General features: G+C 32.9%; 2 protein-coding genes across 2 annotated transcripts; one reads left to right on the forward strand and one right to left on the reverse strand.

Annotated features, from left to right (window-relative positions):
- Window positions 1-557: 557 nt before the first annotated feature.
- On the forward strand, window positions 558-1743 carry LOC129891352 (NAC transcription factor 29-like). The gene has a single exon (XM_055966673.1). The coding sequence runs from the start codon at window positions 790-792 to the stop codon at window positions 1519-1521; it is 732 nt and encodes a 243-aa protein (XP_055822648.1). The 5' UTR covers window positions 558-789; the 3' UTR covers window positions 1522-1743.
- A 1722-nt stretch (window positions 1744-3465) lies between these two features.
- LOC129891353 (receptor-like protein kinase HSL1) lies at window positions 3466-7219 on the reverse strand. Its single transcript, XM_055966674.1, has 3 exons — window positions 6634-7219; window positions 4130-6297; window positions 3466-3989 (listed from the first exon to the last, which is right to left on the reverse strand). Exons 1-3 carry the CDS (start codon window positions 7053-7055, stop codon window positions 3619-3621), a joined length of 2961 nt encoding a protein of 986 aa, XP_055822649.1. The 5' UTR covers window positions 7056-7219; the 3' UTR covers window positions 3466-3618.
- Window positions 7220-14240: the final 7021 nt, after the last annotated feature.

Here is a 14240-nt window from a genome sequence, read left to right on the forward strand (position 1 = left end):
GTAATATTTTCATACGAAAAAATTTGAAAGCTTCGCAATATTTCAGTGACACTCGATTTTCCACCATGTATCTTTTTTTTCAATCATGAGTTGGTTTGATGGGAAATGGGAGGAAAAAATCACACAAATATCACATTGATTAATTTGTGTAGGAAAAACCTATATTTCTAGTAGTGATTAAAAGTAATAATGAAAAACAAAAGTTACGTACTGTATAAAAATCATTAGGATTAAAAATGTAGTAATTGTTTTACTGAATAATTAACATTAAAAAAATCATCTCGATTATGGAGAAGAAACAAAAGAGAAGCTTCCACAAATTTCAAGCCTTCTAAAGGAAAAAAAAAGTTTCCAAAAACCCTAGTTTTCCCAAAAAGTATATAATTAGGAGAGTTTAAATTTTAGTAATTGTTTTATTGAATAATTAACATCAAAAAATCATTTCGATAAAAAAAAAAGATAAAAAAAAACAGCTTCCAAAGCTTTCCATTTAACCTTCGAAAGGTAAAAAAACCAAAAGAGGTTTCCGAACTTGTTCATAATTAGGAGTTAGGTTTTAGGATTATATTACATATAGTTACGTAGGCATTAACTTGCTCATCTTCACTACAAAGTAATCATTAGGGTTGAGTTTTGTTTCCGATAATATCAAGCTCCATATTACGTAGGCATTATAGCAATAGAAAGTAATTAACTTGTTCATCTTCTTCATTACAAAGTAATCATTAGGGTTGAGTTTTCTTTTCGAATCTATCCCTATTATTCTTTCTTTAGTTCATCACTAAAATAATGGGACGTCCGATGGGGTATCGATTTCACCCTACGAATACTGAAGTGCTGCAATATTTATTAGGGTTTGCGAGAGATGAGCCACTGCCTGATCAGAATGAACTCATGCATGAGGTGGATCTTTACGCTGACAAGGAACCATGGCAGATTTTTGAAGGCACCAACAGCAACAGCAACACACGTTACTTCATTACGCCCCAGAAGAAACATAATCCGGAGTGGAAAAGATTTTCGCGAAGTGTAGGGAAGGGTACGTGGAAGGCACAAGGAAAGGGAAAAGAGGTTTTTGACAAGAAAGGTAGAGTTATAGGGTACATGAAAAGTTTGAAGTACAACTACGGCAAGGAGGATAACAAGAACGCTAATGGGGAGTGGCTCATGACTGAATACTCATTGTATGATGGTTATTTGGAGCCTCGACAAATTAAGAAGAAGGGCTACGTAATATGTAAGATAAAGAAGAAGGGATCAAAAAGCATTATTGATGATGGAGTTGCCGATGTGATTAATATGAATGACATTGACGAATATATTAATTCAGTTTTGCAAGAAGACGATCAACTACTTGCTTTTATGGACAAGAATAATAATGTAGAGGAAGATATTGATGTTGGAGATGAAGTACTCGCTCTTATGGGCAATGATGATGCAGAGGAAGATGATAATGCAGAATGCTTAGAGGGACATCCATCAGCTAATATCGATCTTGAAGATATAGACTTTGTATTATAGAATTTATCAATTAATACATTACAATTTTTTCTTACGTTTCTCCTAACTAACTAAGTAGATCGAGTACTCCAATGAGTTTGTAGCGTATTTTATGACTCATTTTCATATTTAGTTTGTTTTCATGGGGTTTCGCTGAATTTCGAGTAGTATAAATTTGTTTAGTCGCGTAATCTTTCCATAGAAAAATTTGCAAAAATAGGATATCATATCGAGTTAGCCAAAGTTGTTCCTTATGTATGGAAGTAAGCCAAAGTTGTTCCTTATGTGTGGAAGTACGTCTACTTTGATTTTTAAATTATCTTTTTTTAAAATTTGCTAAAGTAAAGCACATTTGTTCAACTAATAGAATGGACATAAAAATTGAAGGAAATTATCAAAAGATACTACTAAAATGTTATTAGAAATCTCTAATACATAAATTTTCGTCGATATATGATTTTTGCGGAAAATATTGTGTATAAACATATAAGTATAAGTTTGAATTACTCCACTTAACACTTTGTTTGGATGGTTGATGGCAATGGAGCGGGGTGGGACAGGGCAGGTTACAGTGTTTGCAAGGCAATGCAGGTTAGAACTTTTGCGGGGGCATGGCGGGTACAAAATATTTTTGAAAAAGAACATGTGAGGCGGATAGGAGAGTTGGAAATATATGAGATTTCTCATGCCTCTATATCTTAATCAAAAGTCTCGAATCTAAGCTCTCGTTGTGGGGAGCGCTTGTCCATTAAAAATGGGAGAAACAAAGTTGCTGCTGTATGAGGCCAGTGGATGGAGTAAAGATTAAATCCTTAATGACGTAAACTTCATAAACAATTTGGAGTTAGTAACAGTTGAACTTAAACTCCATAATTAATACACAAATAATCAAATCTATGTACAAAAGGAAAGGCAAAGATGGAAGAGGACTTAAAGTTTAGTTCAGTTAATGAACTTTATATTTTCTACAACTTGGCTTTCAAACGAAGATATATATATTATTTCAAACGTTAGCAGTAAAGATTGATAACTGGTACATTTCTTTTAACTAAAAAAATAGTAGTAAATTATGCGGGGCGAAGCGGGTAAAAACAAAAAATTATGCTATGAGTGGGGCAAAGTCTTTGTTGGTTTGCCCCGCCCATTTGTCATCCCTAATATTATTTCATAATATGTCATATATATTATTTTGTTTTGTATCATTTTGATGGATATAATATTTGGACAGATTGTATCGTTTTCTGTCGTCACATAATCTCATATATCAACACAATACAATAAGTAACAACCATCCAACCTAAGCATATTCATTATACTGAGATCATACAGATATTTCATACAATCACTGTATAGAACTCAATTGTCATAATAAATTGTATGGTCCTTCAGTATTGCAATCCATCATTAAATCCATATATATCAAGTCATCATATAGTTGGAAGAAAATGAAGTTATTTTCAATGTGTTGCTCAGTTCCCACTAGCTCAAGGCAAAATTCAAATCAAAAAATTCCTTTCAGCCAATATTAATTTGATCTTAACTACCTTTTGAACTACTCATGTTGCCTCAATAAATAATCATGTACCTATTTTAATAATTGAACATCCCCCACTGACTGGCACCAATTCTAAATATCTTTGAATTTTTCTTCTCAAAACCCAATTTAGTCAAACCACAGAAGTCCACAAAATCTATCAATGTCAATGAAAAACTGGCCCTTAGTCTGTAGAGTTACTTCTAAAGGCCCCAGTTCAGTGAATGATGGACAGCAAAGTAGGACAAAAGTTTAACAAACTTAATCAAACGCATTAGTTAAGAATACTTGGAACTTTCAGTACCCCACCTGGCATTTATGATTCAGTAAATTCATAAAGGGTTGTGAGCAAACACTGCCTATGGGAGCTTGCTCATATTACCAGTTCAAGGCCCGGATAAAAGAGGAGTAAAACTTGTTAATTCAAGATGAATCCTCATAATATAGATTCATAAAGGGTTGTAGAATTCAAAAGAGTACAATATGCTTAATTCTTGAAAAAGACTACTCATTTTCCATTATGCAGCTTCTTCCTTGCCAATTCTTGACAGGAAACACTCCTGCTCTATTACTTGATCTAATAGCTAGACTGACTTTGGAAAGTGAGGGGAAAGTTTACCATTCTTGTTTTCCATCCCTGGCACATTATAAGGAAATGATTCTTGGAGCATTTTCACCACTCTGTGCATTGAGGGGCGATTAGCTGGATTATGGTTAAGACAACGTAGACCAACATCAAGAACCTTGCATATGTGTTCTTTGAAGCTGGAATTTAGATTTGGGTCGAGCAACTGATCAACTCCTTTCTCGTTCAAGGTCGTGTGTACCCAAGTGGCTAGATCTTTCTCCCCGAATTCTGGACCGACTGGTCTTCTGCCTGTCACCAGCTCCAAAATGACCACTCCAAAGCTATATATGTCACTTTTTTCATTCACATGAAGAGTATATGCATACTCTGCAATCAATGAATTTCACTAATGTTAGTTTTGGCTACTTTAAAATGAAATTGCAATCTTCCCGAAAATATAAGCTGCAATTGCCAATATGTCGATAAAAATGATTAAAGCCAGTGATATAGTTTGGAAAAAGCAATACCTGGTGCAATGTAACCACAGGAACCAGCAATTACAGACATGGATTCGATGCCTCCTTTGCTGGCTGCTTTAACAATTTTTGCCACACCAAAATCTGAAATTTTGGCTCTAAATTCATCATCCAGCAATATGTTGTTTGACTTAACATCACGGTGAACAATTGGAGGAACACAACCATGGTGCAAATAACAGAGCCCCTCAGCTGCATCTAAAGCTATCTTGAACCTCAACGGCCAATCCAACAATTTGGCCTTGCAACTGTGCAGCAAATCGCCCAAACTTCCATTTGGCATGTACTCATATACCAAGAGCTTGCTATCCCCAGTATCGCAACAGCACCACAATCTCACAATATTCTTGTGCCTAATTTTACCTAGAGTTTCAACTTCAATTTCAAACTCGTCTTTATCAGACTCAAGAGCACCATAAGGGGTTTCATCTTTAACTGTTCTCTCCCATAGCTTCTTGACAGCTACTGCCTCACCATTACTTAGGACAGCTTTGTACACTCTTCCTGAAGCTCCATTGCCTATTACATTAGCTTCATCTAGGCCATCGGATATTTCAAATTCACTGAATCCAAGCTTATGGAATGATGTCCACTTTGTCATAGTGTTTCCTTTCTTAATCTTCTTGAATTTCTGGTACTTCCAAATGAACATAGCAATCCCAACAAGAAAAACACAGCCAGCAACTGTGTAGATAGCTCTCAAAGTCCACAAGTATCCTTCATGCTGACTTCTACCTTTGGTAGGACAAAGACCAGCAACACCTTGACACAAACCTGGATTACCTAGAAAGCTATCTTTATAAACACCCTTGTCAAAACATTCAGGAATCATCCCAGACAACTGATTATTAGACAAATTTAGCTTATTAAGCTTTAAGCTTTGCAGACTGAGTGGGATCTCCCCTGAGAAGTAATTCCCAGAAAGATCAAGATAATTAAGCACTGGCAAAGTCCCAATTTCCTCTGGAATTTCCCCAGAAAATCCATTGTTTGCCAAGTCAAGCGCACTGAGTTGCTTCATTGTGTGAATTCCTAAGGGGATTATCCCTGACAGCTCATTGAAACTAAGATCAAGGGTTCCTAACTGCCCTAGATGCACTAATGTGTCTGGAAGTTCTCCCGTTAGCTCATTATGACTCGCGGAAAACTCAACCAAGTTCTTCAACTTTCCTACTTCACTAGGTATAACCCCTGAGAATTTGTTTCTAGATATTTGTAGGTTAGACAAATTTTTGGCACCAGAAATCATGTGTGATATATTTCCTGAAAATGCATTGCCAAAAAGGTCTAAGAGATAAACCATGGGCAAACACCAAAACTCAGTTGGGACTTCTCCGAATAGCTTATTAGCCCGAAACCTGACCCTAAGTAAACTCCGGCAGTTGCCAAGACTAGCCGGAATACTCCCAGAGAACGAATTATCTATCATTATAAGATCCTCTAAAGCTCCCATCTCACACAAACTTTCAGGAATTTTACCAGAAAATTTATTGTAAGAAACATCAAGATACTGTAAAGCCGAGTGCTTCCCCAGTTCACTATGCAATGAACCAGAAAATCTGTTAGAGAATAACTTAAGCTCGTACAGATTCGGAGACTTAGCTATACTTTCTGGAAGAAATCCCTCAAATTGATTCTCAAATAAATTGAGTGACTCAAGTGGCAACTCACACAACTCATCTGGAATAGTCCCATTTAACTTGTTAGTCGACACATCGAATCTTCTCAACTTGGTCAAGTTAGACCATCCCGCAGACAATTCTCCGGAGAGGGAATTATTGTAGAGTTCAATTTGGACAATATTGTTGAGCTGGAAAATTGCACTTGGTATTGACCCAACAAGTCCATTATTGGACACATCAAAATTAGTCAATCGACTCAATTTTTCAATACTTTTTGGAATTGAACCAACAAGATTACACATGCTTAGCCATAATGTCTCAAGATTCGTCAAGTTACCGAGTTCAGGAGGAAAGTGACTCGGTGCAAAAGGGTTGTAAGCGAGTTCAAGTGTCTTGAGACTCGTTACATTACCCAACACAGCCGGAACTTTACCAGTAAGAATGTTCTCAGTCAGAATAAGAGTCTCCAGTTGCCGGAATCTTCCAAAACTTGCTGGAATATTCCCCGAAAAAGAGCATCCGCTAAGATCAAGGTGCCTGCAATAAAAGATCATAATATACTAGTGAAACAACAAGAATACTAAAATCTTCAATAAAAGATCATAATGTTCATTTTGCTCCGTCTGCATTTTTATTCAAATACTCAATAGTAATTTAGAGTTTCTCTAACACCAGCAAGAAGGTCCGGGAGATGCTTTGTGCATCGGACTTTCTATGCATAATAAGATCATACACATTTAATATACACTCTCTATTATCTTATAAAACAGCCCCAAATGCGCAAATATGACTAAATTTTAGTCCCAATTAGTTGGTGTTTTTCGAAAAACAAAAACTGGGGGAAATGTGAAATTGAGCTTCAAACTGAGTTACCTGAGTTGAGGGAGATCGGAAATCGTGTCGGGGATAGGTCCACCGAGGAGATTCTGAGAAAGGTCAAGGTACGTGAGGCTACGGCATTCAGAAATAGAAAGGGGAAGAGTAGAGTTTATAAGATTATTAGAAAGAGAGAGGGATGAAAGCGAAGTGAGGTGGCAGAGGAAAACGGGAAAGGGTCCGGCGAGAGAAGCGCCGGAGAGATTAACAGCGACGACGGAGGGAGAATCTCCGGCGTCATTACAGGTAACACCTGTCCAGTTACATGGGGTAGGATCATTTTCAGACCAAGAAGAAAATACCCCTTGATCTGAGCTTGACAAAGAGTGTTTCAATCTTTGTAGATACAACCCATCTTGATTTAGAGCAAAAATCAAAGGGAATGTACTGAAAAAGAAGAGTAACAGTTTCATTTGCATGGCTTTTTCATGCACAGAAAGAAAAACAGAGAGATTGATTTTTTTCCTGCAAGAATGGTGAAATGGGTGTTTGCTGTGGTTGTTAAAATAGTCTAAGTTTTGGAAGAAGAAAATGGCGAGAAAAAAAAAATGGAGTGTTTGTGGGGAAGTGTAACGGATTGGGAAAGGACGAGCCGATGAGGGTCGGTTTAGTGTGGACAAATAGTCCAACTTGTCTATTTCTGATGTGACGTCATCCTCATTATTTGACTGGGATTACCATTTTCCCGCTAATACCGTAATCTTGAGTTCGACTCCAAAATGGACATTATTTTGATAACACATATTAAAAGGGATTCTTTTTTTAAAATGCAGATTAAAATTGGTATTTTGCTTTTATAATCGGAATTTCTTATTTTTAGGGAGGATCCTTTTTGATACTTGATATCTAAAAAGTGTCCGTTTTGAAGCCGAATTAGCATAACAATCGAGTAAAGAAGGATTCTGTGGTTGGGTACTTTTTCGTGCACCTTTGACTATAGTTCTCCTCTTCATGTTTAGCCAACCAAGTCTTATAGAGATTCGTTTATGGTTTGGAGTTAAATCTTAGACACGTGACGAAACTTGATATAGAAGAAGAAGACATCTCATTTTTTTCAATTGTAATACATTATCTCTCGATTAAGTGCGGGAAACAAAAAGATCTTCTTGTTCTTACTCTTGTTCTTACTCTAGTTCTTGCATTTCAACATTGAGATTTCTTGTTTTTTGTGTAAAGCTAATTATATTCATTTCGTGGATTTAGTTAAAAAAGAAAAAAAAGTTTGATCGATCAAACCTAACTTCACTTGTCCTTAATTCATTTTTCATTAACTTTATTTGCACTTTGTATCTATACGAATTTTCCTGCAAACACTACTCATATAGATAGGCGGAGCTAACGGAGGGCAAGTGATTCACCTAAACGTCTCTTCTCGTAAAATTAGGATATATATATATATAGGGCTGTACAGGACAAATCGATAAACCGCACCAAACTGATAAATCGAATCAAATCGGGAAAAAAAAACCGACTAGTGATTTGGTTTGACTTGGTTTGGTATTTGAAAAAAAAACCCGACCATTATAGGGTTGGTTTGGTTTTAACTAAAAAAAGTCAAACCAAACCCAAACCGACCCGATTATAGATATACTACTTTTAAATTATGTTATACATAAAAATATTTATTAAAATGTAATTTATAAATATTTTTTAAAATTTTTTCATAATTTTTGTTTTCTTTCTTACATTTAGATTTGGACTTGAGTAGACCGTAAATAATATAGAAAAAAAACTTATCTTATAAAGTTATATTATAAAGTTAAAACTTCAAACAGTGTTGTGCCTCCATCTTATATGTTGATATTTTGTACTAGAACTCTTTTTAAGAAGCACTGCTCTGTGCTTTTTATTAGATACTATGAGAAACCCGAAAAAATCTGAAAAAAACCCAAAACCCCGAAAAACCTGAAAAAATCCGAAAAACCCGAGAAAAATTGATATCGAAAAACCCGACTTTTATTGATTTAGTTTGGTTTATAGATTTAATAACCCGACACAAATGATTTGGTTTGATTTGTAAAAAATCCGAACTAACCCGGTCCATGTACACCCCTATATATATATATATGTCGAATCTCTCCAACTTCTTGATAGGTATATTTTAAATTTTCTTGATAAAAGTATTGAACTATTAAAATATATGGTCAAAACAAAAATAAGTAAATTGTAGTAGGAGATATAAAGCGGTGGAAACGACATGGAGAAGGGAGTCACGAGTATTGTTTTGAAACTTGAAAGGGATATTTTGAAAATTACAGAAGTTATTAGGCATAAAGTTGATTTGGAGTTATAAGCATTAAAGAAAAAGGACTTATAAGCATTTCTAATGTTTACTAAAAATAAGCAAAAAAAATAAAAATTAATCCATCTATTTTTAAAAAATGTCCTACTTTCTTTTTTTAATGAGTTTAAAAAATAATGACCCTTTTTTTTACAACATTTTAATTTCAATTTTTTACGTGTCATGTTTAATATCACAAGATTAAAAAGATATTTTGGTACATTTGACATAACTTTAATTTAGAACCACAAGATTAAAAAAAAAATTATTATTTATTTTTTAAAATTCTATATCAAGTCAAACTAAGTCATTTTTATAAAAAAAATAACTGAGGGAGTATAATTTGGTCAAATCAACTTCATAAATTTATACCCCAATACCCTCTTGGCTCTTACCATGATATTGACTCAACCTTAAGAATATTTAGGAAACAGGCAAATTTCCTTTATTTCGCAAATGGAATTAGATGACATAAGGTTCAGTTTCTTTTGGCTTTGCGAATGGGAAGAAATGGAAACATTGTTTTTTCCCCATGTCATATACTCCTTCGGTTTCATGTTATTAATCTGCAATATATATCTCTTGTAAAAATTTTAATTAGAGATACATTTTATTAATTAAACTAACTTTAAGTAAAGTGATTTTTTTTATCTTATATAAGAATAAAGTGAAATAAAATGAATGGAACGAGAATATGGTTAGTAAGCGGTAAGAGCAGTAAAATGAGCACGTAAGTGTAGTCAAACTAAAAAGGAAATAAAGGCCAGTATTTTAAGAAGAATTTTTTAGCAGTACAGTACTGTAAAACTCTCTGCCACGATTTGGTGTATATGTGGGGACTCTTTGAACAAAAAAAAGTGAACTTTGAAAATTCGAAAGGAGAGCAGTCTTCCCCAAAGACTCATTGGTTTACATATGTTTTCCCCATTTGTAGTAAATTTCCAATAATAAATTAAACAGTATATGTACATTTTTTTCAAAAGCAGGCAATTTTAACACAAACTCCCAAAAATATCTGGTAAAAATGCTCAGAGTTTAGGGTTATCCTCGATTTTGTATGGCAATCTATATACATAGGATATATAATGTTGATTAATGTCTATTTATAATATAAAGACATAATATATAAATGTGTCTTTTAATTTAAAATCAGTAAATATCTATGACCTTCTAATTTGAATACACACAAATAGACACGCATGTCATGTATATGGTGAGTGAGTTCTTAAGCAACCTGTAGTTAATCTTACAGCTAAGTGATCCATCTTCCATGTTCATGTTACTCAAAAGTCCAATAAATTTGGTAGAGAGGCTCCTAAATTAATTTGAATTTTAAGGTAGACGAAAAGTTTAAATTGAAGATCGAAGTCATGAAAGACTAAAACCAAACCATATTAATTAGAGTCTTGTCACGCATGGTCCAGTTTGGTAAGCCAGCAGTTTAGGATGGACCATATATTAATATGAAAACCAAAGCTGTTATATATATATAGAAAAAATTATCTAAATATACAATTTATTTTATCATATTCTCTAAAATTTTCTACTATTTAAAAAACTTTTATTTTTTCTTATTTTTTGATACATCACTATACGTAATGTATTGATCGAATAAGATATATCGCTTTATGTAATGTACCAATTGGTATATATATATATATATACCGACTGTTTATAAGCGTGCAAGGTCAAGATTCCAAGATAGTGAATTTGTGACTCACTGGCCAGTGGAGCAAAGAATATTCGGAATCCACCATTTTATAATGTTGGTGTATATGTATTTTATTATTAAAAGAAAATATTAAGTACATATTTTAGTGGATATCAATTGATAAGAATGTGGTCAATTATATTTTGTGTAACTTATGTAACCACTAAGTCATGTTCTACCTTATTATGTTTTGTAACATATGTAACTTTCAAGACATAATTTCTCTATTCATTTACCTATATTATTATCTATTTTATTTCTATTCAAGACAAGAAAAAATTATTCACCTATAAATAGTGGTGTTTCTTCCTTTGTGAAATATATGTAAAATAAAATGAAATGAAATATATTTAAGTGTGGAAAAATATAGTAGTGTCAAGTGTGTAGTAGTAAAAGAGAGAGTTGAGACAAAGAAAATATTTAATTCTTCAACTATATTCACTATACAAAAGAGAGTAATTATATGTTGAAGAAGTGTGTTCTTTTTTTGGATGTGCTCTTTTTTGGAACTTTGAACTCTTCAACTAATCCGGAGTTGTACGACGTTGTTGGACTGTTGTATCGTGGAGGGGACAAATCAAGATGGTTACTACTGGATCGGTGATAATTTATTCATTTATTTATTTATTTTATTTTTCAACTATAATTATTGTAATCTGTGGTATATACACAAACATAAAATGTCACATATCCGTACTAAACTCTAAATTAGCTCGGATTGTTTAAAAATATCGGGTGCATATCAAATACTTCAAAAATAATGCATTTATTGATAATCTAATATGAATGTGGCTATATTTTTTAAAAGTCTAAACAATATTTATAGCCACGTGGGATTACGGGCACCACAGGAAACTATTTGTGTTTTGTTTGTGGTGCTGATCATGATACACGTGCCGATGCATTAATGTATATGTATTGTGTATCTACTATTGAATAAGAGTTTGACCAATTCAATAAAATTCAATAATTTTACTTCAAATCAAAATTGTGAGCATTTTTTTCCCAGAGCATAGAATCACTGTGCAAAATTGTGAGTACGGAAAGTTCTGCAATCATTGACGCTCCTTTTTTGACAAAACACACTCTACTAGTCTTGTCTCGACCAAATCACTAAAAAAATGTACCAAATTCAACAGCATATATACTGTGGGATTGAGGCAGTTAAATCCAATTAAGTGCTCACTTTACATATATAGACAGCTGAAATATTTGATTTTTGTGGCTTGTTTAAACTTTTTCTATGCTGTTTCAAAGTTCAACTCTCTGCTCTCATAGGAAGATGACTATAGTCTCTATCGCCAATCTTAATTAAAACTTACAAAGAATATTTTATTAGAGACGGATTAAAAATTTAAATTTTTGTGAGTTCGGCCTCACAATTCTTAAAATTATGTTGAATTGTTTATATTTTAGAAATTATGAACCTAGATTACTATTTGTTGCAGTTATAGTGAATTTTCATATATAAATTTATGTTTCACGTCAAAAATAGTGAGTTCATATGAATCCTGTGTCGCAATATTATTTCATCCTCCTCTGCAATTTATTTCAGGCTTCCAGCCAGCTCGCACGAGCTACATAAGTATTCTCTCCATCCCAGTTTATGTGACACCATTAGAATTTTGAGAGTCAACAGTTTTTTTATATATATTTTAAATATTTTAAGTTGTTAAATTTTTAATATTTATTATGATTGATAATACTTTTTATTTAATTTTCAAATATAAGACAGTAACTATCTATTATTAAAGGGCTTAAAAGAGGGTATTAAATAAAAAGAGGAGGTGGAGAAGAAGGTTACGGATAAAGAGAAGTTTGCCAATACTAATAATAAATTAAATTCTTTTATAAAGTTGAATACAATTTAAATAGCGAGGTCAAAATTTAAATATTTTGAAAAATTAGATACTATAACTTAAATAGTACGATGAAAACTGACCACCACATGAAACTATTACGTAAAGATGGCCATGTTGCCTATTTCATCCACTTTTAGGCCCAATGTGTTTTCTAGTCTAGGTCGGCCCTTTACGATATCGTATATGGGCTTTCTCTAATTCATACGTACTTCATTAGTCTGGGAAAAAACACTTCTCAGTTCTCTAGGCAAGAAAAAGGAAATTACTTAAATAAAGTTTAATACATATATAAAGTTTCTCATTTTCTTAATATTTTCATTTCATATATCCTTTTAGTTCTCCTACTACAGTTCACACGTGTTTGCATAATCTTTTCAAGTGTTTTAAGTGAATGATTATGTAAAACAATATTTACATAATTAGTCACTTGGAATATAATTAGAGACAATTTTATTTAATATTCTTGATTGGTAATATTTAATAAGTTGTAAGTAACCTTAAATTCCTTTTTTCAATTTGTTGGAGTTTCACAAAATATCAGAACCGCTAAAGGCCAGACCTAATCACCTATGATAAGACATATTTTCTTGCAAAACAATATTCTGTTTGCTTTTTTCATTTTTATGATTTTTTGAAAAATACAAGAAAGTTATTTGAAATTTTTCAACAACGCTATTATTTGAATTATCTAAGAAAATAAATTATTTCTCTGAAGTAACTTTTCAGATTATCAAATCCTTTTAAGTTTATTATATTCATTTGCCAAGAAATATATATTCATCATTCACCTTCTTTCATATATGTATAATAACAATTTTAATGATTTTCAACAAATATTTATAGTCTTTAATAATATCTCAAAAAAAAATGATAGTATATCGTCCTTTTTACGGACTTGACATAAAGTAGGCAGTATGTACATATTCTTTTTGTTCTTTTCCTTCTTTTCCCAAAGTTCTTGAACGTCTTAATTTTTTGTGAAATAGTTGGACTTCAAGTTGTAAGTTTTATATAATTTCATTTTGTTGAAGAGTCTAATGCTGTTGGTGCCATAATTGACTCGTGCTGAAAGTTACATATAAGTTCAGGAGAAGGGCCCGACCACAAGGATCTATTGTACGCAGTCTTATCTTGTATTTCTGACAAAGGCTGTTTTCACTTACTCCAAGACACCCCTTCGCGAGGAGTGTACCGTACACAGACCTTACCACTATTTATACTTATTTTATTTTTACAACAACGTAATTCCACAAGGGTATGAGGAGTGTACCGTACACAGACCTTACCACTATTTTATAGATAAATAAACTGTTTCTTATATTTATTTTATCATTATTGTAATTATTTTCAAATTATGAATATATCACCTAAAATTATTAATTATTTATTATTTTAAATTTGTGTCCAGTCAAATACGGAGAAATAAACATAGACTAAGGGAGTATCTAGTTAGACCCCTTTGACTAATTAATCAAACCATTCTCTTAAAAAAAAAACAAACCATTCTCTACTTAATATTTATCTAAAACAAGATTAAGACAAAACTTTTTTCAATTAACACGCCGTAAAATTTAATGATAAAAACGCAAATTGACTCCAATTTATCTGGGCCCCACATTCATAATGCGGGAAAATAAACTGAAACTCATCTCCCTTTCGCTCTTGTCTTCACTCTCCAACACGCGCTCTCAAATAACTCTTCAACGCTCCATCCAACGGCAATAACAGCGAGTGTACAACACTCTCCAAT

Source organism: Solanum dulcamara, chromosome 6 (assembly GCF_947179165.1).
Source record: "Solanum dulcamara chromosome 6, daSolDulc1.2, whole genome shotgun sequence".
NCBI lineage: Eukaryota > Viridiplantae > Streptophyta > Magnoliopsida > Solanales > Solanaceae > Solanum > Solanum dulcamara.

Coding starts and splice junctions, on each gene's coding strand:
- LOC129891352 (XM_055966673.1), top strand. CDS start 790: ATGGGACGTCCGATGGGGTATCGATTTCACCCTACGAATACTGAAGTG.
- LOC129891353 (XM_055966674.1), bottom strand. CDS start 7,055: ATGCAAATGAAACTGTTACTCTTCTTTTTCAGTACATTCCCTTTGATT. Junction 6,298..6,633: donor TCCGATCTCCCTCAACTCAG/GTAACTCAGTTT, acceptor CTTTTATTGCAG/GCACCTTGATCTTAGCGGAT. Junction 3,990..4,129: donor CTGTGGTTACATTGCACCAG/GTATTGCTTTTT, acceptor CATTGATTGCAG/AGTATGCATATACTCTTCAT.